Source organism: Doryrhamphus excisus, linkage group LG8 (genome assembly GCF_037039965.1).
Source record: "Doryrhamphus excisus strain RoL-2023G ecotype Guam linkage group LG8, RoL_Dexc_Guam_v1.1, whole genome shotgun sequence".
NCBI lineage: Eukaryota > Metazoa > Chordata > Actinopteri > Syngnathiformes > Syngnathidae > Doryrhamphus > Doryrhamphus excisus.
This window is the reverse complement of record NC_136364.1, coordinates 16,621,452-16,648,787: the sequence shown is the minus strand read 5'-3', so window position 1 is coordinate 16,648,787 and position 27,336 is coordinate 16,621,452. Positions and strand designations below refer to the sequence as shown.

The window sequence follows — 27,336 nt, the reverse complement described above, 5'->3', positions numbered from 1 at the left end:
CAAACATTGGAAAAGTTCTCAAGTTTTAAGCCCTTAAAAATGTAAAAAATTAAAAAGTTCTAACCTGATTCTCAGAATACCCACATACAATGTCTTTTTTATTTGCAGAAATGTCACTTTACTGCTTTTTTGTTATTTCGAGTCAAGATTCACAGATCAATAAAGAAAGATTACTAGTGCACTAACAACCCCGCAAAAGGCATCACTTTCGGAATATTGCATCTACGATTATGTAGTACAACTGTAGGAAGTATTGTTTCATACCAAAAAAAATCACGATTTAGCAATAAACTGTTAATCATTTGTTGACATGTGAGTATTCGCTTTCCTATCGCTTCTTCCGGGTCACGTGAGTATCATGACAAGATGGGTCTTGGTGTTGTGTCACGTGAGTTGCCGCTTCTCAAACATGGCTGCTGAATTCGTGCAGAGTCAAACACCACAACCTTCGAACTGGCTGCCGTCTGCCCGCTGACACGCATCGCAGATGGATTGGACACATGTTGCCATTGTGTCCTTATTTTACCGAACTTAAAATATCCTTGAAACTTACAATGAAAGACCGCGCGACTCTTCTGCTCTTAGCATAGCTAGCTCCTTCGGCTAGCTGTCAAGTGCTGCAAGTTAGCCAAGGTGAGTGAAGCATTAATTGTGGCTTGTTGTTTGTTTGTGATTATTAAATGAGTGCATTTAATATATGGGACTTGATTACCAATTTTGGGGGATGGAGTCGACTCTATGTTGATTTTAGCTAAATGACGTAAAAGTGACGTTCATGTTTCCTTGCTAATACCTAAAAAAATAGTAGCTTCATATACTGCACGTCCCAATCTTTTACTTAATTTCATTTTGCTATTATATCTAGCACTAATAAACATCTACAATAGATGTTGCTATACTCCAATGATGAAATGAAGTCAGTTATTTAATTGCTATATGTGTAAGATTTAGCTTCCAGCTGAATAAGTTATGAAACTAACTTTAGCCAGTGCTATTCATTCAACTAATGCTGTTAGCTTTCAGTAGGCAATCATGTGCTGACATGCCTCTTGTACTGCATGACATCCTGTCATGTGTTCTTCTGTCCTCTCAGGATATGAGTGAGAAGCAATTAAATCTTCTCTTGTGGTTAAGGATACCCCCTCCCTTTGTGTGAAAGCCAATTCCGGTTGGCGATAAGGTGAATGCAGCCAGACACGTTACATCTCTGAGCGAGTTGGATTCCTGCAGAGGCTCACAATGGATTGGCTCGTGCGTGAAGTGGAAAAAGACTTGGTCATCGACCGAAGGCAGCTGAGCTCCGGGCCTCGTCCCCAAGAGCTTGTTGCTTTGGTGCCCACGCGCTGGTTGACGGCTTTGAGGGAGAGAAAACTCATGCGCTTTGCCCATTTGGACAGCATCAGCGAGTCGGAAATTTGGACATACCTTCAGTGTTCCCAGGCTAAATTGCCCCCAGGCTGGACACGAGTGTGCATACAGGGTCTGAGAAAAAGCAAGCTGAGCTACAGACTGGTCAGAGACCCGTGTCTTCAACCAAGTGACACATCAACAAAGGACTCCTACGTGGGCACCATGCAGCTCGTATCGCAGCATAATGTCAGGTATTGAACACTCCTAATGATTTCAAATTGTCACAGTTTATGTTAACATAGTTTCTACAGTCTTGAGAAGGTTCCTGTAGCAGTTTCAAAATGATAGGGAAGTATCATTTGGGCAATTGCGTCAGAGTCTGTGGTTTGTCACTGTTTTTGACAGGGCAGCAACTCATGCTTATTTATAAGTTGAATAACCTAAGCTTGTTGTTTCCATCGAGTAATCGCTTAGGTCAACCTTTTTACAGACATTTACCCCCTCAGACATTTGACCAGAAGCCATGTACCCCCTTCTCATGCACACTTACAAAACATAAACCTTTTTTATCTTACTTAACTTGAATTATTGAACAAACTGATTTGAGAGTGTATATTAATTTAACAGCAAATTGAATGGGAAATCAACAACAATCAATAAAGCAGTATATGAAATGCAAAAATACATATGACCAATGATAAAGCCGCACTCACAGCGGCAGGTTTTCACTGCTGTGCTGTGCGGGTATTGAAACTAGTATAAATAAAAACTATTTATGTGAATAAAGTATTATCAAGATGGGTTATTTGTTCACATAATGTACACAGAGCAATGGGCAATTTCATGCTATATATCCTTGCGGCATGAGGTGATTAGGTGCACTCGTAATTGAGAATGTCAAATCAAATTTTTATTAACGTACACCCATGGCAATTGGCGGACCTATGGGGGTACGCGTACCCCACTTTGGGAACCCAGGCCAAATATGGAGCAAATCAATATGAACCAAACAAGAAAATCTGCAACATATCAGAAAATTTCAATTTATTTAACATTTCAATTTATTGAGGCTGGCAAAATTATGAACTTTGTTTTTTTTTTTATTTATCATGTGATAAATTGATTTGAGTATTGTAACAGACCTACTGATCAGTATTGGTATTGGCCTATTTCTTTCATGGATGAGTGGTAGGCCTGTCACGATAACAAATTTTACAGAATAATTATTGTTTTACAAATTAATGGTAATGGTTTTATTTCATTTGAACATGCATCAGATTACAATTGAATGCATCACACAATCAGTTCACAGTTCCACATGTCCAAAAGGAGTAGGAAGAATCAAAGCTTATTAAATCCTACCCCTCCATCTGGTACTTTTACAATCAGTAAATGTTACATTTGTTCACTTCCTGCTTTCCTAATAAAGTTTTTTTTTTTCATTTAAATTTTATTATTGATGATAATAGATATTATTGACAACATTTTTTGAGACCTTTAACATCGTTTAGCAAAAGAACATTACAATAATACTTCATTTTTTTAATGGGAGGATAGTGTTGTATTTATTGCAGTCTAATTTATGGTGGTCATGACCATGCATAGGGTTTTTCTTGAATTAAGTCCTACCCCTCTTTCTGGTACTTTTACAATCAGTAACTCTTACATTTGTTCACTTCCTGCTTTCCTAATATAGTTTGTGTTTTTTTTTTAATTTTATGTTTGATTAAAATTTTATTATCGATGATAATAGATATTATTGACAAATTTTTTTGAAACCTTTAACATTGTTTAGCAAAAAACATTACAAATTATGCTTCATTTTTTTAAAGGGAGGGTAGTGCAGTCTAATTTATGGTGGTCATGACCATGCATAGGATTTTTCTTGAATTGGATCTGATATTGTGGCTAGCATTTGAGTGATAAAGCTAACCGTTTTTGTGTTGTAATTGTACTGTGACATATTTGTTTTTTTTATCCTCTAGGAATTTGTGGCGTGAAGCCTATTCCAAACATGTCCAACCCTACGCCAGAACCACTGAGCAGATGCACATTGCAGCTGTGGACGCAGTGCGGCATGCCCTGCAGAAGCTCTTCAACTCCACCTTCATCGCATGTGACAAAATGTCACCGTCCCTCTCTCCAGCCAGAGAGAAGGAGAGAGAAAACTTCTTGCCGTCCACTTCTTCAAAGCCTCACTCCGTGTGTCCCAATGTGCTATCTGCAGAGTGTCTGCTGGAGACATCAGAGATGCTTTACGTGATTCTACCTTACACTCAGTATTCACTTTATGACATTGTCTCCTTCAGCCCAGCCAAGCTAGCCAACAGTCATGCTAAAGTGTTGTTCATTCTCTATCAGTTGCTAACAGCGATGCAGGCGTGTCACACTGCCGGATTGCCCTGCGGGGATCTCTCTTTGCTGGATGTTGCAGTTGACGAGAAGCTCTGCAGCCGTCTTAAACTCAACCTCGCCCATTTTGAGGAACTGGGAGCTGATGTGCCTCCCAGCAATGACATCACTGGGAAGCAGTTGCCAAAAAGTGCCACGACGAGCGGCAACGCCTGTTCAAGCCAGAACCAAATGCTTTGCAAGGACTGCTTTGATGAGCTCAAGACTTTAGTTCTTGACTGGGTTCATGGGCGGGTCAGTAACTATAGCTACTTGATGGAACTCAACAAGTTAGCGGGGCGGCGAGAGGGAGACCCAAATTATCACCCGGTCCTACCGTGGGTTGTGGATTTTACCGTGCCATTTGGAAAATTCCGAGATCTCAGAAGGTCCAAGTTCAGGCTCAACAAGGGGGATAAGCAACTTGACTTCACTTATGAGATGACCAAAGAGGCTTTGGCGGCCGCAGTGGGAAATGGTATAGCAGGAGTCGGTGTAGGAGGGGACCTCAGTGGATCTGTCAGTGCGAGTGGGGCCGGCCAGTCGGACCACCTTCACGTACCTCATCACATATCAGATGTGCTCTCCGACATTACGTACTATGTCTACAAAGCTCGACAGACACCTAAATCGGTACTGTGCAGCCACGTGAGGTCCCAATGGGAGCCTAATGAGTACCCTTCCAATATGGAGCGCATGCAGAGTTGGACCCCCGATGAGTGCATCCCTGAGTTCTACACAGACCCTTCTATTTTCCGCTCCATACATCCCGACATGCCAGACCTAGACGTGCCTTCCTGGTGCAAGTCCTGTGAGGTTTTTATCGAAGTGCATCGACGCCTCCTAGAAAGCAGGGAGGTGTCCCAAAACCTGCATCATTGGATAGACCTCACTTTTGGCTACAAGCTTTCAGGTAAAGAAGCAGTCAAAGCCAAGAATGTGTGCTTGCACCTAGTGGACAACCACACCAATCTGACCACTTACGGTGTAGTCCAGTTATTTGACCAGCCCCACCCGCCTCGCTTATCTGCTTCTCAGTACGCCTCAGCCGAACCGCCTTTTCTTGGCCTTGCCGCTCTTAACGTGCCTTCTCTACACATCCCACAAATCAACACAGCGTCTGACTCTGTGGTGGTGCCGGAGTCCACGGGTTGTGAATCCAGTGGCTGGACCATGGTGGACAGAGATGAAGAACTTGAACAAGGTACAGAAGCTCTGGATTCATTAATGTCCACCGGATCGTCCACTGCTGCATCTTCTGGTCCGTTGTCAAGTATTACATCAGGAGGGAAAATGGGAGACACTGCACTTATATCTCAGTCGCCTACGTCCTTCACTGGTGATGTCACAAGCAGTTTGGTCCCTGGTTTACGTAGTGTCATGCTCCAAAGAGGTGGACCGGTGAATAAAAAGCACGGGGACGGAAGTGCCACCACCAATGCTGAGGATATCAAGATTATTCTCCCCGAGGGTTTCAACCCGCTGCAACCTTTGGAAGAGCTGGAAAAGTTAAACAACTTCCTGGTGAGGAGTTTGCACGCCAAAGTGTCGCAGTCACCTGAAGCAAGTGAAGCTGGGTCGATCGAAACGCCACCGTCTCTCACGCAGCTTTTCCAAAGAGATATGCAAGCTCTTGGCGTACTCATCGCTGAGATATTTTACTCCTCAAAAGTACGAGGGGTAAAACCAGGTGCCCCTCTCAGACAACGTTTCGGTGCCGTTATAAAGATGTGCTCCTTTGGTCTCCGTGATGTCCCGCTTCCTTTACATCACGCTCTCCAGAAACTGCTACTAATAGACAAGCATTCCGAAATCGAGCTTGGAAAAGTGAGTCATTGTCCACGTCCGCTTCTTTTCATTTACGATCCCATCTGTGATGGACTTCCTCCTCCAAATCCGACCCACTTACTGAACACTTTCATCACCCCGTTTCCTTTTCCTTCATATTTTGCTGCACTTCATCGCTTTATTGTTTCATTCCATGACAAGATGGAGACCGTGTGTAGCCTTCAAGGAAGAGACGTAGTCTTGCACTTGTGGCAGCAGTTAGAAGCACTTCTAGGAGCCAACATCACACCTGAGGGCCTGGAGATTCTCTTACCCTTCATCCTGGCCATTATGCTCGAGGAGTCCACCGCTGTCTATGCCGCTTGGTACTTGTTTGAGCCAATCTCAAGAGTCCTCGGACCCAGAAATGCAAACAAGTTTCTTTTGAAGCCGCTGGTCAACGTCTACGAGAACCCTCGCTGCCTGCGGGGACGTTTCTATCTTTACACGGACTGTTTTGTTCTGCAGCTCATCATGAGGCTCGGCTTGCAGGCCTTTCTCTCCAACTTGCTCCCCCATGTGCTGCAGGTCCTGACCGGCTCCGAAAGCTGTTCCTCTGGTTCCGCTGGGGAAGTTTGTAAAGAGATGCGTAGTGGAACTTGTAACCTAGGAGAAGAGGAAGAAGAGGGATTTCAGGCTGGTGATGTGCGGTCTTCATCCGGGTCAGTCAGCGGGAACATGGTTGGCGGCAATGGGGGTAGTAGCGTCGGAGCGGTGGGAGACACCGGGTTGGTTGACTACTCCTCAGGCATCAGTCTCAACGATCAGGTGTTTCTGTCAGAGTCGGAGGACTTTCAGAACGAGTTCTACATTAACAACGGCACAACAGGTGACGGTGGAAAACAGCCGGGACAGAACTCTGCGGCAAAGGACCAAGACCAAGAGTCTCTGAGCGTGGGAAAGCTTAGCGACAAAAGCAGCACAAGCGAACTCTCGTTAGGCGATGGTGACTCCATGAGAGATCGAGCCAGTCTCAAATCGGCCGACAGCACCCAGGATCTGAAACAAACCAGCGAGGGAGAAGACGGAGGAGAGGTGGATGATGAGGAGATGACTGAAGCTAATGATTATAAACTGGGTGCAGACGACCCTTCCACCCCCAAGTTGGAGCTGCCTTTCTCTGGTTGCACTGAAGATTCAGGGGCTACTGTTACCACTCTGGAGAACGAGTTTGTGAACAGAATGGGGCTGGAGGAGACAGAGAAAGGTATTATGGAAGACCAGGAGGAAGAGGCAGACCATGGGCCGTCGGAGGATTGGCAGGAGAAGGAACAAAAAATTATCTTAGGTGAGCGTTTGGGCTTCTTTTGTTTCAACATTATTTCTATTAACCTTCCTCTTGTGTTAGCTTTCTGATATCATCTCTTGGGTTAATGGGTCGGTTTTGACCCGTGTATTAAATCAGCTATAAAATACACTAAAAACAATAAGTTACCATCAAATTTGCTTCTCATGTCTTGGTTACCTTCTTAGGCTTCCTCATCCGTGAAAATGTTGGTTTTAATACTTTTGGTGTGGGCATTTAGGCCTTTTTTTGCACTATACCAATCAATTTAAATTTTCAAAAATGGAATGGAATGGCCTTTATTGTCATTATACAAGATGTACAACGAGATTGGAGAGCTTCTCCTTTCAGTGCAGTAGTCAAGTTTGAAAAAAGTATATAAAAGTAGAGTAAAAAAGACAATTTAACAAGATATATACAAGATATATACAGTAAAGTCTCGTTATATCGATATTCTCGGGAGTCGGAAAAAATACCGATATAGCCGGACTATCCATATATCCGATCCTGCGCCGAACTGCATTAAAAGTGGGCAATAATGCACTCGACATTGTTCTATAGTATATACATTGTTCTATAGTACAGAACAATGTCGAGCACCTTAAATCTTTGCTGAAGGATTTCAATACCAAAAAAGAACACGGCGAACGGCTGCTTCCAGTCAAATTTATTTTTCACACTTCCACCACCAGAGCACAGCACACACACCGATTCCCGCACTTCCTGGTTCACAGGTCATGCTCAACCCGCCCCACATAGCTGGCCAAACACATGCCTGCAACAGAAACCACGAATGCCAGCATGTACATATGAAAAACAGTGATTATTGCAAGCGATAAAAAGATATCTGAATACAACACAATTAAATACATGTATTTGTACGCTTGTGTCTTCATTGGAATAGGTGTGTATGCTATGTCAGTTGGTTCTTCTGTTGCAGGCATGTGTTTGGCCAGCTATGTGGGGCGGGTTGAGCATGACCTGTGAACCAGGAAGTGCGGGAATCGGTGTGTGTGCTGCGCTCTGTGTTCTTTTTTGGTATTGAAATCCTTAAGCAAAGATTGATTTAAGCTGCTTTTGTATCGATATAAGCAGACCAAATTGGCTGGCGGGGGATGAAAAGGGCATCGTAGTAACCGGATTATCATAATAACCGGGTATCGTACTAACGGAACTAATTATATCATAAAAGACTAGAAATTTGCCGGGAAATGAAAATAGTATCGTAATAAGCAGTAATTCGTTATAACCGATATCGATATAACGAGATTTTACTGTACAAGATATCCAAAATATACACATGGTAAAATGAATCATATTAATAAATTGAAGGTTCTTTTGTTACCTGGCTATTACTGAGGGTTATAGAACATATCTCTTAAATCAATTAGTTTTATTTATTTTCTCATTTTAGTATTAATCACTAAAGAAACATCTATGGTGTTCGGGTCAATTTTGACCCATATATATTAATGTGAAGAAAAGGTAGAAAAAGTTATTGTTTTCAGCAACAGAACTTTAGTATAAACTGAAATCAAAAAGCAGAACAGGTCCAGATCTTGGTTCACTGTACGTCTTGCCATTCTTTCCATGATCCAAATTGTAAATGTGAATTCAGTCAGTCAAATGAGTGAATTCACCTCACATGTATACGGGAAAAGCCGTCAAAATGAGAATCCCCTGAAGCTTACATGATGAGAAAAGGAGCTGGTTGTCCAATGGTGGTCATTGTGTTGGCTAATTGTACACTTATGATTTCAGTTGTGGCTCGAAATATTGCTTTATAGTCATATTATTATAAGTTGAAACCGACCCTAACAATACAGTGGTCATAATTTCAACCAGACCATTTTAAAATGTGGTAAAAAAAAATTTTTTTGTTTTTATTTTGTTGAAATACAGTTTCCTGACAAAGTCAAAAAGCCTTAATAAATAAACAAATGTTATGTGTTTTTTTATGCATTAAAATGTAAAACGGGTCGGTGCCGACCCTAACACAAGAGGAGGGTTTAGACTTTTAAAAACAAAAAACATTCCATTCACAGAAACAGTCTGCAAAACAGTCCGTTGGCTCTCAGCCAAACTTGGACCAACAGTGACGTCTCGATGCGTGGCCAGAAACTTGCTTCGATTACTCACAAATTGCTACATCGGTACGTAGATATTAAATGTTTTATGGAATTGCAATATCTTTAAATGTGTCCCAGTACTCTCACTCTTGTCACCTTCTACCCCAAGACCCTGAGAGTCACCAGTTTGTAACTCCCAGACTTGAAGAGACCAATCCGGAGAGCGTGGGAATGGGCAGCGTGTATGAAAAGAGACCCGTGGTTGGCGATGACACAGCCGAACCCGTGTTGGACTGTCTCATTTACATTGCTCAGCTGTACGGAGAACCTGTGCTCACGTATCAGTACCTGCCCTATATAGGATACCTGGTAAGAATTAGGGATCGACCGATATGGTTTTTTTTTTTTTTGGCGCCGATACCGATTTTTTTCCATCAGCCTTAGCCGTTGGCCAATTTTGCTTGGGCCGATATTTGTGGCCGATACTGCTTTTGCTCCCTCAATTTACATGAAAAAATGACAATGATAACAAATATTACAGGTCTCAAGTTTAAACAAATATTAAACTTGAGACCATATAATATATACTGATTCAAGCAAAGAACGCAAATATCGGCCCGATACATCGGCCGGCCGATTTATCGGTCAATCTTTAGTAAGAATACTCACTGACAAGCACATGAAACCCCATGTGTAATGGTAATGGTTTTATTTCATTTGAACATGCATCAGATTACAATTGAATGCATCACATAATCAGTTCACAGTTCCACATGTCCAAAAGGAGTAGGAAGAAGCAAAGCTTATTAAATCCTACCCCTCCATCTGCTACTTTTACAATCAGTAACTGTTACATTTGTTCACTTCCTGCTTTCCATAATACAGTTTACTTTTACAATCAGTAAATACAGTTTAAGGTTGTTGTTTTTTTAAAATAATGTACCTTGTACTGAAGTACGAGGTGATATGACCACATAATGACATAATGGGTACCATAGTAACTGTCAATATAGTGATATATAAAGCACATCATACCAAAGAAGCAAAGCTTATTAAATCCTACCCCTCCATCTGTTACTTTTACAATCAGTAACTGTTACATTTGTTCACTTCCTGCTTTCCATAATACAGTTTACTTTTACAATCAGTAACTGTTACATTTGTTCACTTCCTGCTTTCCATAATACAGTTTAAGGTTTTTTTTTTTAAATAATGTACCTTGTACCGAAGTACGAGGTGATATGACCATATAATGACATAATGGGTACCATAGTAACTGTCAACATAGTGATATATAAAGCACATCATAACGAAGAAGCAAAGCTTATTAAATCCTACCCCTCCATCTGCTACGTTTACAACCAGTAACTGTTACATTTGTTCACTTCCTGTAACTGTGTAACAATTGTAATGGTCATATGGGCTTCCAATATGTCTGCAGGTGTCTCCACCTTCTTCGCAGCGTCTCAACACGCGTAAGGAGGCCAGCCTGCTGGGTGCTGTTGCACTCACACAGAAGATCATTGTCTTTCTTTCTGACACCACGCTCATGGATATGCTGATGAAAATTAACCAGGATGTGCTTCTGCCACTTCTTGACCTGCTTACCAACCCCCGCATGGGGTAAGAAGCACATTACTGTGTAACAGCATGCTGTAATGGTGTCATGAACATCACAGTGGAATCTCTAATGCTGGTTTTTGATTCCAACACTTTTTAATGCAAGGCATCTTACTTTAACGTCCTGTGTGTCTTCTTTTCTTCTTCTCTTGTGACCCCTTATTGGCCTTTTCATGGTTTTGTAAAAGTTGCTCGCTCTAATAAAATATCCTTATGCTAAGGCGTTGGCACTGCTAATACGAGACTACATGGGGCATTGGACTTTAGAGGTTCCACTGTACTTCAGCACTACTACAGCCAAATAGTTTGTATGTCTCAGTCTCATGTTTTGCTACACCCAGGTTCCCCAGCGGGGGGCAGACTCGCACCGTGGTGTGTCTTAAGACACTTCGCCTGATGGCTCTCATCTGCCTTCGCATCGGGAGGGAGATGGTGCAGCAGCATATGGCAGACACGCTACGCCGGTTCTTTGCTGTTTTCTCCCTGCTACATTGTCTGCAGCCTCAGGTACCGGAGCATGTAACTCACACAGACTGACAAGCATCGTGTTAAGTTTATTTCTAGAACAGCAGATAAGCCCGTCACGTCAAGCTTTATGAGAAACAAAAGAGGCAATAAAGGCAGATGAAAACATGGATAAAAATAGAAACAACTTGGAATAGAACAGCCTGACTGACGAGGAAGAAGAAAGAGGGAGACTATGCACTTTTGAGGTTATGGTGCGAAATAGTTGATCCAGATTAGAAATGTTTGCCCTTATAATAATAATTTCCTTAAGTAATAAGTTCTGACTGATTCTTCTACACTGTAGATTGAAAGTGCACCCCGCAGAGTTGTAGGGGAGGTGACGGTGGTGGACGTTAGGACGCCTGAAGACTCCAGTGAGACGTATGAATTGGTCGTCTTGGAGGAGCTGCAGAGTGTATTCAGCACAGAGATGGCGCATGCCTCCTACATCCCGTTTTACTGCCTCATTGGTAAGCAACACCGAATCTTTAGTCAAATATATCAAACAGTTGAGCCTTGTCCACACCAGCATAGGTCTGGAATGTGTTTGGTTTATAGATCTAAGCTAAACGGATACAACAACGCCAGTTCAGTTTAGATCAGTCAGTCCGGTCCAGGTTGGGTGTAGAGGCAAGATGGATCAGTGAAATCAAATTTCAGTCATAATTTGTAATATTTATTAGCTGGTCAAGGTTACATGGCAAATGACTGAAAGTCCCAGAAATATACAGTAGGAAGGATGAACCTACAGTTATAAGACATATTATGCTCATTTTCTCATTCTTTGTCTTGGGTCGTGGGCTCCTGTAGAACGGCTTCACACAATAACCTGCACAGAAAGCTTTCTAGATCTCCCAGAATTTGCACCTATTCCAGATGTATTTCCATGGATTTTCAAAATGATCTATTTCAATTAGGCTGCACGGTGGACGAGTGGTTAGCGCGACCCGAGTTCAATTCCACCGTCGGCCATCTCTGTGTGGAGTTTGCATGCTCTCCCCGTGCATGCGTGGGTTTTCTCCGTGTACTCCGGTTTCCTCCCACATTCCAAAAACATGCTAGGTTAATTGGCGACTCCAAATTATCCATACGTATGAATGTGAGTGTGAATGGTTGTTTGTCTATATGTGCCCTGTGATTGGCTGGCCACCAGTCCAGGGTGTACCCCGCCTCTCGCCCAGCTGGGATAGGCTCTAGCACCCCTGCGACCCTCGTGAGGATAAGCATAAATAAGCAGGATAAGTCCATAGCATACCTATGGACAATTAGCATGTTTCTGGAATGTGGGAGGAAACCGGAGTACCCGGAGAAAACCCACACATGCAAGAACATGCAAACTCCACACAGAGATGGCAGAGGGTGGAATTGAACTGTGGTCTCCTAGCTTTGCGGTCTACGCGCTAACCACTTGTGCACCGTGCAGCCCGAATTACAAACTATCCCTTTAAATTACCAAACCAAGAATCAAGGTTATTTGTAGTTCTTAACATAATTAAGGTGTTTTTACTCACTTTTTTCACCTTTTTTGCAAGGTTATGTTTTTTTCTTACAGCGTTATACATCCTATACAAATAATATGCAAATTAGCCAATGGCATCATCTAGCATAGCCACTTTTCTTACTATGGCGTTGGCAACAAAGAGTGTCTGTCAGCTTCATCTTTCCATGTGTGACAGGAAGTAAACCAAAACCAAGAAAAGCCACATATGGAGTAATTTTCCCTCTTGTTGTCATGCACAATGTTTAATTTCTTATTGTGCTTTTTGTTGTATTTTTATTCAGTTAATTTGTTGTAGAAATTTGTCGATGAATCATCGGGTGGCATTTTGTCTTGCTCCATGGTTTGAGCTGAATACTTTGGGACCCTTTACAATGGAAACTCATTCAAAAGTGTAATTGGTGTATATTTGTGTTTCTGTAGGTGATGTGGCAATCCGGAAACTGGTACCCAACCATGAACTGGTCTGGCAGTTGGCGTCTTCATACCATCAGAGCGTCAGTCAGGCCTTGCCAGAAGCAAATGCCGTTTCAAGAATGGACTTGCCTCCATCCTCCTCTAGTTTTAGCAGGCCCTCGGGGTGCAGCCCCTTCCCCTCACCTTCAATTAGCTCAACCCCACTGGGAGACCCACTCCCAGAGTCAGGAACCTTTGGAAGCCACCTGGTAGGAAACCGTATTCAAGTGTCAAGGGAATCTTATTATAGTAGCAGTCCTAACATGGGGTTGGCTAGCTCCTGGGGATGCTCCAACCATATCACGCCCATTAACACCACTGCCTCTGCCATCACCACTTCATCCATCACTACAGCACCCTTCTCTTCATCGTGGGTAACTGGACCCCCTCCGGAGGACAGCGCTCTTAAGCAGGAACTGGCTCGCAGTGGTCGTTCCTTGCAGGGCAACTGGCTGGCCTACTGGCAGTACGAAATCGGTCTCAACCAGCAGGATCCTCATTTCCACTTCCACCAGATTCGTCTTCAGAGCTTTCTGGGTCACTCCGGCGCTACAAAGTGTTTGGCACCGCTGGCGGGCGAGGATTATTTTCTCTCCGGGGGTAAAGATAAAACCGTCAAGCTTTGGCCCCTCTACAACCGTGGCGACGGGACACAGGAAGTGGAGCCGAGGCTAACATATAACGACCACCGCAAGTCAGTCTTCTATGTTGGTCAGCTGGAAGCTTCGCAAGAGGTGATCAGCTGTGATGGAACTGTGCACCTGTGGGACCAGTTTACTGGTAAGGGGTTTCATACCTTGAGGTAATCCAATAGCGTATTATGCTAAATGCTCATTGTCAGAGAGTACGTAGTTTAACGATAGGTTTATTGCAGTTTTGGTTTGCATCATACTGACTTGGTTAGCACCCATAATAATAAACATGCTGTGTGGAGTTTGCATGTTCTCCATGTTTTCTCCAGCTACTTCGGTTTCCTCCCACATTCCAAAAACATGCTAGGTTAATTGGCAACCACAATTATAAACATGTTGCATAAATTGATGGATTAAAAGTGTGCATTCTTCTCTTTGCAAAGGCAGAATTTCTTTCCTGTATCTCATATTCTGTGTGATAAGAACATGCATAGCCTCGTTAATGTACGAAACCATAATAGCTGCTTTCTTGCGTTCCAGGGAGACAGATCCGCTCGTATGAAGCAGTGGATGGGAAGAATCCAATTACAGCTGTCACTACAATGCCTGCGCCACACTGCAGCGTCGTGTTTGGAAGTGCAGATTCCGTTCTCCGCTTCATTGATCCTCGTAAACCAGGACTGCAGGTATTACATTATCTTAGGAAATGCATCACCTGGAAACCTGCATTCTCATATTTTCGCTATTATATTTTTAGCCATTTACTCCACTGTATTACACAAAACGGTGACTACACACTCGACAGTGACAAATTTTCAATTTCTCTCCCCACCAGCATGAATTTCGTCTGGTGTACAACAACATAAGCGCCGGGCTCATCCGATATTTGGCTGTTAGTCCGACAGGACGTACAGTTGCGGCGGGTTTCTCGTCTGGCTTCATTGTTCTCCTAGATGCACGCACAGGCCTGGTTCTGAGGGGCTGGCCTGCTCACGAAGGAGATATCCTACAAATGAAGGTATTGTGGATATATATGTGTGTGCGTGTGTGCATGTGGGCCTGTGACTTTCATCATATTCTAATATTTTATCCGGACACCCCATTATACAGTATATAATTAATGTATTACCTCAAAGCAAGTTTGACTGATGTTTAAGGGAATGGACAACCAATCTGCTGCATGTAGGAAATTCATTCATTCATTCATTTTCTACCGCTTATCCTCATGAGGGTCGCGGGGGTGCTGGAGCCTATCCCAGCTGTCTTCAGGCGAGAGGCGGCCACAGGGCACATATAGACAAACAACCATTCACACTCACATTCATACCTATGGACAATTTGGAGTCACCAATTAACCTAGCATGTTTTTGGAATGTGGGAGGAAACCGGAGTACCTGGAGAAAACCCACGCATGCACGGGGAGAACATGCAAACTCCACACAGAGATGGCCCGGTGTCTCCCGGTGTGGTCTGCATGTTAACCACTTGAACACCGTGCAGCCCAATGAAACACTTCTAATGCACAAACTAATCATTTAGAATTTGCGGTCTCCTCGCACTTTGAGGCGTTCAGGTGCACTCGTAATTTTGAGTTTTAGGCACCAATTGTTTTTCATTTTTATTCCCGTATCCCCCCGCCCCCTGATGGCGATTGACATACTGCACTTTGGGAACCACCGTTATTGTGCACTCTGTTGTTGTACAAGTTCTACACAGTATGGAGTCTGAAAATTGAGGGGCTGGTGCTTTTTCATTGGCTGTTATGATTCCTCTCCAACACCCCACATGACCTACTTGGGTCTCCTCACTGTGAGGCCTGCGCGCTAACCACTCACCACCGTGCTGCCTAATCAAAATAGATCATTTTGAAAATCCATTGAAATACATCTGGAATGGGTGCAAATTCTGGGAGATCTAGAAAGCTTTCTGTGCAGGTTATTGTGTGAAGCCGTTCTACAGGAACCCACGACCCAAGACACAGAATGAGAAAATGAGCATAATATGTCTTATAACTGTAGGTTCACCCTTCCTACTGTATATTCCTACTACGGGTCTCCTAGTTGTGAGGCCTGCGTGCTAACCACTCATGCACCGTGCAGCCGCATATAGGAAATCCCAAAGAAAAATCCTCCTGTAGGCAACATTATACAGCTGAAAGCATTTGTGCGTTTTTGCAACTCTTTTCTTTGAACACACACATGTACAATGAAAAGATGCACACGGTACCAAGGCCACACAATTACTTTTTATTTTTGCATTGTGAATTGTGTGCTCATGTAGCAAGATGATGTCTGAGACTCCTTAAGCAGCGTAAGAGGTGATTTGGTGTGTATCTGTATGTGTGCGCGCGCCTGGCTCAGTGTGTGTGTGTTACTGAAATGTATGGCTTCATGATAGTCATGTGACCATACCTGCTTTTATTTTTGACACATGAAAAAGGTCGTGTTGCGATGCAAGGGAGGGTGTAGAAAGTTGTACCCAGCCAATCTGTTGTCAACAGACCAAAAGGATGAGCAAACTTTATTTAACCCCAAACCAGGTCAAGGATTGTGCCTGCCGTTTTAAAGGCCCAAGTTTCTGCAAATATAGACACGGGTTACTCATTAGAAAGAGCGCAACGGCTCCCATTGGCACCCTCGTGCTACTCGTACTCAAGACTAGGAGTGGCTGCTTCGAGTTAAGTAATAGTATTCCCCCATGCAGCTCGCTTAATTGGCCTAAAAATATGTACTATGAGGTATAAAAAAGTGGTTGGGAAACGGTTGATTCGTGGTTTTATTAGTAGGAACTTGATGGTCAATATCAAAATTCAGCACGCCTCTGTTAAAATACAAGTTTTTGGCACTTAAACACACCATAACACATCAGGTACCTACGAGCCAACGGGATGTGTCACGTCAGCGTAACACTCACAACGCCTCAGACCACTACCACAAGGTAAGGCTACGCCACTTACGATACTGCTGCCATTTTATTTCGACGTTTATAAAAGTTAGCGCTAGGTGTAGGCGTTCCTTTCTACGACATTGCTATGTGAAGCTGAGCCAAGTAACACTACTTTAATGACAGCAATTGTTTTTTTTACGAAAGGATTTGGCAACATTTCTAACTCCGTCCACCTTGACTGAGGCCCGGTTCCACCTGCAGGAGCTCAAACAATGACGCCACCGCCATGTTTGCGTTGACGCACCAACCATACCATATAGAATATATCTTAAAGGGGACCTATGAATGTAGTATTCTTGTGTTAAATGATGTCAAAGTTTTGGAAATTTGGAAGTGAGCGCTGAAAGAAGTATAGTTTTTTCTGACACCGGCTCACTGTGATGTCACAGCCGGTGACTTCCTTATATGGGCGTGCTTTGGTACAAGCTGTGTGGGAGTGGTGGAATAAATTAAAATAGATTCATTCATTCATTTTCTACCCCTTATCTTCACAAGGGTCGCGGGGGTGCTGGAGCCTATCCCAGCGGTCTTCAGACAAAAGGCGGCCCACACCCTGGACTGGTAGCCAGCCAATCACAGGGCACATATAAACAAACAAGCATTCACACTCACAATCATACCTATGGCTAATTTGGAGCGGCTAATTAACCTAGCATGTTTTTGGAATGTGGGAGGAAACCGGAGTACCTCCACATAAAGGAAATTTGAACCCAGGTAACCTGACTGTGTGGCAAATATGCTAACCACTGTGCTGTTTTGTCCAAAAAAACAAACAAAAAAAAGCAAACACACTTGGCCAGGTACGGGTTGAACACGCATGCACGTGGAGAACATGCAAACTCCATACAGAGATGGCTGAAAGTGGAATTGAATTCGGGTCTCCTAGCTGTGAGGCTTACGGGCTAACCACTCAACCACTGTGCAGCCTAATTAAAATAGATCATTTTGAAAATCCATGGAAATACATCTGGAATAGGTGCAAATTCTACAAAGCTTTCTGTGCAGGTTATTGTGTGAAGCGGTTCTACAGGAGCCCATGACCCAAGAAAAAGAATGAGAAAATGAGCATAATATGTCCTATAACCAATTAAAATAGATCATTTTGAAAATCCATGGAATTACTTCTGGAATAGGTGCAAATTCTGGGAGATCTAGAAAGCTTGCTGTGCAGGTTATTGTGTGGAGCGGTTCTACAGGAGCCCATGACCCAAGAAAAAGAATGAGAAAATGAGCATAATATGTCCTATAACCAATTAAAATAGATCATTTTGAAAATCCATGGAAATACATCTGGAATAGGTGCAAATTCTGGGAGATCCAGAAAGCTTTCTGTGCAGGTTATTGTGTGAAGCTGTTCTACAGGAGCCCACGATCCAAGACAAAGAATGAGAAAATGAGCATAATATGTCCTATAACCAATTAACATAGATCATTTTGAAAATCCATGGAAATACTTCTGGAATAGGTGCAAATTCTGGGAGAACTAGAAAGCTTTCTGTGCAGGTTATTGTGTGAAGCTGTTCTACAGGAGCCCACGATCCAAGGCAAAGAATGAGAAAATGAGCATAATATGTCCTATAACCAATTAAAATAGATCATTTTGAAAATCCATGGAAATACATCTGGAATAGGTGCAAATTCTGGGAGATCTAGAAAGCTTTCTGTGCAGGTTATTGTGTGAAGCCGTTCTACAGGAGCCCACGATCCAAGACAAAAAATGAGAAAATGAGCATGAAATGTCCTATAACCAATTAAAATAAATCATTTTGAAAATCCATGGAAATACATCTGGAATAGGTGCAAATTCTGTGAGATATAGAAAGCTCTGTGTGCAGGTTCTACAGGAGCCCACGACCCAAGACAAATAATGAGAAAATGAGCATAATATGTCCTATAACCAATTAAAATAGATCATTTTGAAAATCCATGGAAATACTTCTAGAATAGGTGCAACTTCTGGTAGATCTAGAAAGCTTTCTGTGCAGGTTATTGTGTGAAGCGGTTCTACAGGAGCCCACGATCCAAGACAAAGCATAATATGTCCTATAACTGTAGGTTCATCCTTCCTATTGTATATTTCTGAGACTTTCAGTCATATGTTTCACCTTTCAGGCGGCAGAAGGAAACTTGATCATCAGTTCCTCCACAGACTACACCCTCGCTGTGTGGAAAGATCTGGAACAAAAACCCCTTCGCCACTACAAGTCACAATCCGACCCCATTCATGCCTTCGACTTTTACGGCTCCGAGATCGTAACTGGAACCATGGCCAACAAGATCGGCATCTACTCTGTGCCGGACATCTCACTAAGCCCTGTCGGCAGTACCAAGCTGAGCTCTGAGAACTTTCGGGGTACCCTGGCCAGCTTGGCGGTGCTGCCCACCAAGAGGCTTCTACTTTTGGGCTCGGACAACGGCGCCATTCGCTTGTTGGCTTGATTATGAGCGACCAATGTAACTTTTTGAGGCACCAACTTGAACAAGCACCACCTTACAGTACCTGTACTTTTTATTTTAAAGTATTTTGACATTTATTGGTCCAACAATTATTTTTTTGGACATGCTCTGTTATTCTGTTCAAACAAACCAGAAAACTAGCTCAGGAAAGAAAAAACGGACCTGCTTTTTATGTAGTCTCTTTCTGAATAGACTCATTACACAAAAGTAAGTACACAACTCACGTTTCAGCAACCCTTTCATGATATCTTGGGGTAGTCTGTGTACAGCTTGTATAGCAATTTACTGTTCTCTGAAAATATAACATCTTGCAACACAAGTATCGTCCAAATTGTATCAATATTTAATGTGAGCACCATTATCTTGCGCTGCCTTAATCCTCTTGGGCATGGAATTCACCAGAACTGCACACGTTGTTACTGGAGTCCTTTTTACCACTCCTCCATAATGACATCACTGGTGGAGATGGTGGATGTGAGACACCTTGCACACCTCCACTTTCCTCCCACTTGAGGATGCCCCACGGGTGCTCAATTTGGTTGAGTCCATCGCCTTCACCTTCCTGGGAAAGACACTTATCTTGTGTTTGGGTTCCTTAAAACTGCCATAATACATGTTATAATTTACCTCGGGGTCCCTTGAGAATAAATAATAGTTGCTGAAAGTGTGAGGGGTGTTCTCACTTTTGTGAGAAACTGAACCAACACCAAAAATAACCAGTAACGCCATTTTTCATTTCCCTTTTATCATTAAGGCACCCGTGTGCAATGCACTGATTCAACTATGCAGTATTTGTCGTTTTGTGTGTGTGTGTTAGTTTCATTCTATTTTTGTTGATAATGAAAGTTTTCAGCACAGCCTCTAAAATTGATGCTCACATTTAGATTCTTGTATTTATTGTTGTTTTTTTTTTTGCATTTTCTGAACATTGTCGACAAGTTGAGCAACATTGAACTCGGAGCATCAAGATCAGTCAATGCCAAGATCAACAGTTTTGTACTTCAATATTTCTATGAAAAATACATTTAATAAAAAATATTTAATAAAGGTCAAATCTTGTACAGAAAATGCACTCTTTAATGTGGACCGGGTTTTTCCACTTTAGTCATGATTTGTATGTTTACTTTATATGGTTAAAGTGTCTTTTTCATACTTTTCTAATGATTTGCTCAAAGCTCACAATCACGTTTTTTAACTTTTTCATAATTTCTCGTCATTGTTTAACTGAACCAATGATGTTTTAAGCTTATCAATTGATCATTTTAAAAGGTCTGTGGTAATCCGTGTTTATCATTTAGATAAATAAAAAATTCCCTCCATTTGCTTTGTGTGTGTGCAGTTGTTATTGAATATTCCCAGTTTTCCACTCAGGCTGAATCATATTGGACAAAGTCCTCTGTCGTGTTTACAGAACAGCTTGTCAGCAGCCATGATTTGGTCATCCGACATAGTAGTGGTGAATTTATAATTCACAACATTAGTCAGAATAGTTAAACCTGACTTAATCGAATGGATGGGGGTGGTGGCGGTGGTGGGGGGGGCAAGTGTTCCTGTTTGTTCCATTCACGGAGCACTGCCTTGTCATTTCTCGGAAATTGAACCGTGCAACATCAAACATTAAAAGCTTGTTTATACAAACGGCAATGAAAACTGTCTTATTTCGGAAAAAGATGCAATAGTGAATTTGTTTCAGGATGCTTAACAAGTTACATGAAGGAACATCATATGGTTTTGTTCACCTCTTATATAAAAACGCAAGGAAAAACATATCCAGAAGTAATACTAGTTTGTGCAGTATTAAGGAAAAATAAGAAAAAAAAGCATAAATGTTACTTTTGAGCAGTAAACATGAATCATTTGTCAATAATGAAGCCATTGAGAATAATACAATTTGACTTCATATGAGATATGAGTTATGTATGAGTTATGTAGAGGTTGAGTATTTAACATTGCATGAGCCCGAGCTCCATTTACAAACAAATAGTGGCTTAAATGAGGCCCCAATCAATGCAAGTTGATCTTTAACCGTTTGCTGTACAAGTGCCAATCTTTTACTCTCAGGAATTCTGCCATCCGCAGTCACTTAGTCGCTCCTTTTTTGGACAAGACACCAGCTTTTTTTTTTATATATTGAAAAACTAATTTAAACTTAAGGTAAGATGAAGGATTATTAACTGAATTCAAATGTGTGACTTATTTTGTAAAGCTCGGTGTTGTGTGTTGAGTGTTTGCTTAGCATTTGTTGATCTTTGGTGTGTGTGTGTGTGTGTGTGTGTGGACGGGAGGCCATGGCTTTACTTAAACTAACTTTGGTTAGTACTTCTATATATACCATTTGTCAGGACGTGTCATGTTTTAGTTAACTTTGAGAGATGGAGGTACGAAGGAATGGAAAAGAAATCATTTCCTGATGTTTCAGGCAGGCTACATAGGAAAGAGCGTGGGTTACCACTAGAAAGTAGAAGCTGAAGAACAAACTAAGAATCGACAAAGGTATTTTTATTTGATTTTTTTGCAATATTTCTATTCATAAATCTGAATTCTGATATGTTTTTTTTTAGCTACGTTACATGAGGACATGGACCTTCGCCTGTCACTCCTGTTCATCTGTCTCTACAACCAAGGAGTGATTGTAAACCACTTCTTATTACTCTTACATTTGTGTTTTCCTATCATAAAAGTCATGTTTTTGTGTTTTTTTTTAACATTTTGCAGAATGCTCAGGTGTCTGAAGATGAGTCAACCCCACTGGTGCCTCTTATTCCTTTAATACCCAGCAAACCCGCAGAGGTCAGAGGCCATCTTTTTGATTCTCTTTTCATTCTCTTTGCTTCAATTCAGTCAAAATAAACCCGTGTTTAAAATCCAGAAAAACGAAAGCACGCCGCAGTCAGATGTCGCAAATACCACAAATCCACCTACGATGATGACCACGAGTGCGCCTGAGGAAGACTCAGAAGAGGAGGATGAAGGTTGCGCAACCATTGGCAGAACCGTGGAGTCCAGGGAGGCCATTGCGGTCTCCGTTCAAAAACTGGGCGTACAACTGCTGCAGAACCTGAAGACCTCGCCGGAGAAGCCCAATGTCATCATATCACCTTTTAGCATCTCTTTAGCGCTCTCGCAACTAGCTTTAGGTACGCTACATTTGCACAACAAGGTTTTATTGTATTAATTTACACACATTGCCATGCAAATGTTGTTGTGGTATCAAAGAGTATAGCATCGGACTGTGCGGGTGTACTTAATGTTGCATTCTCCTTTTTTCAGGTGCCGTCAATGAGACAGAGGAGCTGCTCATGCACCATCTCCATGACAACACTCTCACCTGCCATCATCATGCTCTAAATAACATCTTAGCGCAGCTCCGAAACACTGACCTGAAAATCGCTACCCGCATCTTCCTGCGTCAAGGTCGTTAAACACGTGCTGTATGGCGCTTTGGTACGAATGACCGAACATTGACACTTTCGTTCTGCTTTTAGGATTTAAGCCAAAGGAAGACTTTATCAATGAATCCAAGAGGTTGTATGACTCGGAGCCGGCCGTCTTAGAAAGCCTGAAAGACATCAATGACTGGGTGGAGGACGCCACCAATGGAAAGATGACTAACTTCCTGTCTGCACTGCCTCCCAACATGCTCCTAATGCTCATCAACGCTGTCCACTTCAAAGGTGATTTACTAGTCAGCTTCTATTCACACATTTTCTTCTCCACCATAATTCCATCCTATATAAGAAGTGGATGTCCATGTATACATGGACCCTAATATCCCAATTGCATTCGGTTTATTTGCTCAGAATTGCTCAAGAATTGAACCTTTGTATACACCAAGTGCCAATCCGATTCACATGGGTGGAATATTCCTTTCCCCAATCCGATTGAGGTATTTTGTACCCGCTCAAACGGAAAGTTATCAGGGTGCGTTCTTCTTTGTGGTGTTTTTTAGTGTTCTGACATAACCGGTTCTTTTGAACGGCTCATTAACATGAACGATGGGAACCGCCCCCCCTTGTATTCCGCCACCCCGCCACGCCAAATGGTGCATGGTGCCTTCACGTGAGTGCACCAGTAAATAAACAATCCAACAACACAGAAACATGTGAATGCCCCCTGCTGTGGAGCGCAGCAGCTGTGTTACACCACCCTGTGGAATATTTACAATGAATCAGATCAGACTTGAAAAGGTTAGAATCAGCATTTCAGAATAATTCAAACTTATATTGGTGGGATATCTAAATTCATTCCTTCCTGTGATTATTTCCAAAACGAGTTAAGGCCAGGCTGGCTTCTTAAAACTTAATAAAGATAGAAATGAGTCAAATGATGAACGGCTCTTTAAAAGGAACGGCTCACCCCTGAAAGAGCCAAAATCCCATCTCAGTGTTTTTCTTCTTCTGTTGTTTATTGGCGTTTGGCAAGCAACTTCCGGTGTACATTACCGCCATCTGTGGAACAGAATCTTTATTCACAAGTTTTTCTGTAAAATGAAACATGTCCCGCGTTTAATTATAAAATATTAGCACGATTGAATTTGATCGTTTCCCGTTTAAGTTCTTTCAGCGCATGCTCAGATATGACGTAACACGCAGCTCGAGACGTTCTTCGGTTTTAAAAATGGAGGCGAGCAATCGGCACTGGACTGCTGCGGAAAGTTTGTTTTTGATCCAAATTAAATTTCAAGACCGGACGAACGAAAAACTCGCAATACGTAGTTATTTCAACAAGTGAAAAAAATACTCCGGGAAGCCGGTATCACGTGATGTTGATGTTTACGCTTTACTGCGCATGCCCCATTGGCTATTCTGGTTGATTATAGCAGCACATGGTAGACAAGATATATGATAAAGGAATGTTCCTTTCCATGACACTCTGATGTTTTGTTGTCAACAGGAGAGTGGGAAGCTCGGTTTGACCCCCGCTCCACGTCCAAGGGTGCCTTCTACCTTGACGAGAAGCATATGGTAGAAGTTGACATGATGGAAAATGCCAAACATCCTTTAAGTTTACTCATTGACAGTGAACTAGAGTCTCAGGTAAGACACCATTAGGACAGGCAATTGAGGAAGTCAATTATAAGCAAATTGAATGTATTTTCCCCCATAAATTTAGCCTTTCCAAGCATTTAAACGTCTAAATTATGTAAAATACAAATAAATTATGATATGTTGTATTCTACATTGCTCATTAGGTGTCCGTAATGTTACTTTAATATTCGATGAAACAAACAAGTGCCAGATTTGATTGCAGAAAGCTTTTATTTTGAATGATCTCAAAACAGGCACAATAATAATAACAATACAGTTATCTCTTGTTTATCGTATTTAATTGGTTACAGACCCAACCGCGATAAGTGGATTTCCACTAAGTAGGAGTCAATCAGTTGAATGTGTTTGTAGTTATGGCATAAAAAAATGGTTACGGCCTTCTAAATTGCCCTTTAGAGATGAAATATCACCCATATAGTCATATGTACATTTGTATTACCCAATACAGTAGTGTTCTAGTCTGGAACCAGACTCTTGTAGAACCGCTTAGCAATGTTGTGTGCGTCCATGATTATGTTTCACCTATTAAGCTCATTTTTGGGCCTTTGTATTGAGTTGCAGACTCCTATAGAGCAGCTACACACAATAACCGGCACATAAAGCTTTCTAGATCTTCCAGATTCTGCACCTCTGTGGAGAGTTTCCATGAATTTTCCTGCTTCAGACCCAAAAGGTCTTTTGAATATATTCCACCCACAGCCCGCCTCCAGGCACACCTACTCTGCTGGGATTGGTCACACTCTCCCCAAGTGCTCCTGAAGACTTCCGGATATGTAGGTCCGTGTTTATGGAGTGCTGGCAATTTGCAGCCCATATAAGGAAGTGCGGATCGCATTAATGTCACAAAACGTGGTGTTAGAAAAAAAACTAGCTTTCAGAGTATCCTAATCAGAGTATCTTTCAGGGCTCACTTCCAAATGCACAAAACTCATCATTTGAAAGTTTGGCATTGTTTAACACGGGAATACTACAGTCTACCAACATTTATTGGTCAGAAAAGTGGAAAAAGCATAATAGGTGGAAGTGATAAGGGACACTTCATCATAGATAAAGTGAGGAATTATATTATGTATTATTTGTCCTACTTGAAATTTTACAGTCATTGGAGTGACAATTTTAGGATTTTTTTCATTTTTCTTAAAAGTAGCCTTTTTTTCTTAGTGGTTCATTGCCCCAGTGTCGGTTTTATTTTTAATCTCCATTGATTTCATCACTTATCCATCAACAAACATTCATTCATTCATTTTCTACCGCTTATCCTCACAAGGGTCGCAGGGGTTGCTGGATCCTAACCCAGCTGTCTTCGGGCGAGAGGCAGGGTACACCCTGGAATGGTGGCCAGCCAATCACAGGGCACAAATAGACAAACAACCATTCACACTCACATTCATACCAATGGACGGTTTTGGAGTCGCCAATTAACCTAGCATGTTTTTGGAATGTGGGAGAAAACCACTCCACTCAGAGATGGCCGAGGGTGGAATTGAACTCGGGTCTCCTAGCTGTGAGGCCTAACTACTCGTTCGCTGTCAATGAGCATACATTTGCTTTTTTTTACTGTGCAGGTAGCAGTCTTCCCATTCGTGAAGGAGATGAGCTTTTTAGTCATCATGCCCATGTCCGGCCATGTGAATGTGTCCTCGCTTGCTGCCAAGTTGAATATTTCCAGCCTTTATGATCGTCTGCCCAAAAAAAGAGTCGTTCAAGTGAAATTCCCCAAATTCAAGCTGGAGTACGCTCAAGAGCTGCAGGAGGTTTTCACAAAACTAGGTAAGTGAGCCATTATCACCACCGATGGCAAATCTGTTGCCTGACCTTGTGTTCTATGCCAGGCCTGGGACAGTTGTTTTCCAATCCCAATTTGGCCGACATCGCCGATGGTCCTCTGATGGTGTCCAGCGTCCTACACAAATCAACTATGGACATCAACGAGGAAGGAGCGGAGGCTGCCGCAGCCACTACCGTGGTCATTTCTCGGGCATCACAACCTGTTTTCCACCTGACCCACCCCTTCCTCTTTGCCCTCATGGACGATAAGACTAAAATACCAGTCTTCATGGGCGTCATCAACAACCCTAATCCTGGAGCTCCTATCTTGCAGAGAGAGGAATCTGGGAAAAAAGAGAAAGCCGGATTTCCAAGTGATAAGAGTGAAATGAGTCCACCCAAGTAGGAACTACAATCACATGCACAGCAGTCCTTTGGTAAAAAAAAAACCTTGCAGAACAATTATGGTTGCACAGTATGTAAGTGTAAGTGTACAAGGCCACTGAGCTTGATTAAAATGTGTAAAAGAAGTACCACATGCTTCATTTGTTGCCTTTTCCACTTGAGTGTATGTACACAAATAAAGCATATGTTCAATTACTATTTCAAAGCAAATGACAGTTCAGTAAAACAGCCTGTATGCCTCTCTGCTTAGTCAATCTTATATACCATCCCTTTCTGTACAATTACATATGTGATTTCCAAAAACATCAAATAAATACATGTGGTTGATTTGAGGAATGTGTCATCGTTTCATAGAAATGTTTCACTTAGAGTAAAGATACATTTGTTACACTTGGTAAAGCCACATGCAGTATGACTGTACAATATTGATTAAAAAGCTAGTAAACAAACATAGTGATGACTTATAGGCCAGGGGTGTCCAAAGTGCGACTCGTTTTGATTGATTTCCCCACGGTAAATAAATAAAATAAACAAAATTAAATTAAACAAACAACAAAACTAGAAAACAAAATGGAGCGAAACTGTATAATGTAACACAAAAGGCTAAAATGCTGATACTAATGCTTTGTCTTTAAAATCTTTAGCCTTTTTACAAAATAAAAATAATATGAAAATGCGTCGATGAAAAAAGTTTGGATATCCCTGTTTTAGGCTATAATCCTTACACTTTAGCGGTGAAGGTTAAATATCCGATTTTCAAAAGTCATTGAATGCGTCGCTGTGATGTCAGGCGCGTGGCATAGCATTGGCAAGGTTCTTTTTCAATGTGCTGGTCTCCGGTCAGTTTTAACGTCATCACTGAGGCGACTGAAGCGGAACCCACTCATTCTGAGTCAGTGACAGGAAGCGGAAATAGCAGGAAGTAAAACAACGTTTGGCGGGATTGGCGAAGTTGTTGGCGCCACTGCAGCTGGACAGTTCACTGTGTCCAAGTCTTTGAGAGGAGCAGCTTCGTCCAGCGTGATTTCTTAGTTTTTCTGAAAAAAATACTTGCATTACTTGCATTACTTATTCGCAA

At 42.1% G+C, this 27,336-nt stretch overlaps 2 protein-coding genes across 3 annotated transcripts; both read left to right on the top strand.

Moving 5' to 3' along the window:
- The first annotated feature begins 360 nt into the window (after positions 1-360).
- wdr81 (WD repeat domain 81) lies at positions 361-20,403 on the top strand. Its single transcript, XM_058080419.2, has 12 exons — positions 361-633; positions 1,094-1,601; positions 3,336-6,856; positions 8,899-9,006; positions 9,092-9,291; positions 10,364-10,545; positions 10,884-11,049; positions 11,354-11,519; positions 12,971-13,783; positions 14,176-14,321; positions 14,471-14,653; positions 18,694-20,403. Exons 2-12 carry the CDS (start codon positions 1,240-1,242, stop codon positions 19,018-19,020), a joined length of 6,174 nt encoding a protein of 2,057 aa, XP_057936402.2. The 5' UTR covers positions 361-633; positions 1,094-1,239; the 3' UTR covers positions 19,021-20,403.
- A 653-nt stretch (positions 20,404-21,056) lies between these two features.
- serpinf2b (serpin peptidase inhibitor, clade F (alpha-2 antiplasmin, pigment epithelium derived factor), member 2b) lies at positions 21,057-26,590 on the top strand. 2 transcript variants are annotated; one of them, XM_058080432.2, is made up of 10 exons: positions 21,057-21,192; positions 21,458-21,531; positions 21,600-21,670; positions 21,754-21,828; positions 21,908-22,175; positions 22,309-22,452; positions 22,524-22,712; positions 23,932-24,074; positions 25,652-25,856; positions 25,919-26,590. In XM_058080432.2, exons 3-10 carry the CDS (start codon positions 21,617-21,619, stop codon positions 26,257-26,259), a joined length of 1,419 nt encoding a protein of 472 aa, XP_057936415.2. In that variant the 5' UTR covers positions 21,057-21,192; positions 21,458-21,531; positions 21,600-21,616; the 3' UTR covers positions 26,260-26,590. The 2 variants fall into 2 exon arrangements, with proteins under 2 accessions (XP_057936415.2, XP_078649043.1); XM_078792917.1 differs by lacking the exon at positions 21,458-21,531 and having other exon boundaries at positions 21,115-21,192.
- The last annotated feature ends 746 nt before the right edge of the window (positions 26,591-27,336 follow it).

Bases quoted from the DNA above. Each gene is read 5' to 3' on its own strand.
- wdr81 (XM_058080419.2), top strand. From the start codon at position 1,240: ATGGATTGGCTCGTGCGTGAAGTGGAAAAAGACTTGGTCATCGACCGA. The intron at 1,602-3,335 runs GTATTGAACACT...TTTATCCTCTAG, and splicing joins GTATCGCAGCATAATGTCAG to GAATTTGTGGCGTGAAGCCT. The intron at 6,857-8,898 runs GTGAGCGTTTGG...TTCCATTCACAG, and splicing joins GGAACAAAAAATTATCTTAG to AAACAGTCTGCAAAACAGTC.
- serpinf2b (XM_058080432.2), top strand. From the start codon at position 21,617: ATGGACCTTCGCCTGTCACTCCTGTTCATCTGTCTCTACAACCAAGGA. The intron at 21,671-21,753 runs GTAAACCACTTC...AACATTTTGCAG, and splicing joins TCTACAACCAAGGAGTGATT to AATGCTCAGGTGTCTGAAGA. The intron at 22,453-22,523 runs GTCGTTAAACAC...TTCTGCTTTTAG, and splicing joins CCGCATCTTCCTGCGTCAAG to GATTTAAGCCAAAGGAAGAC.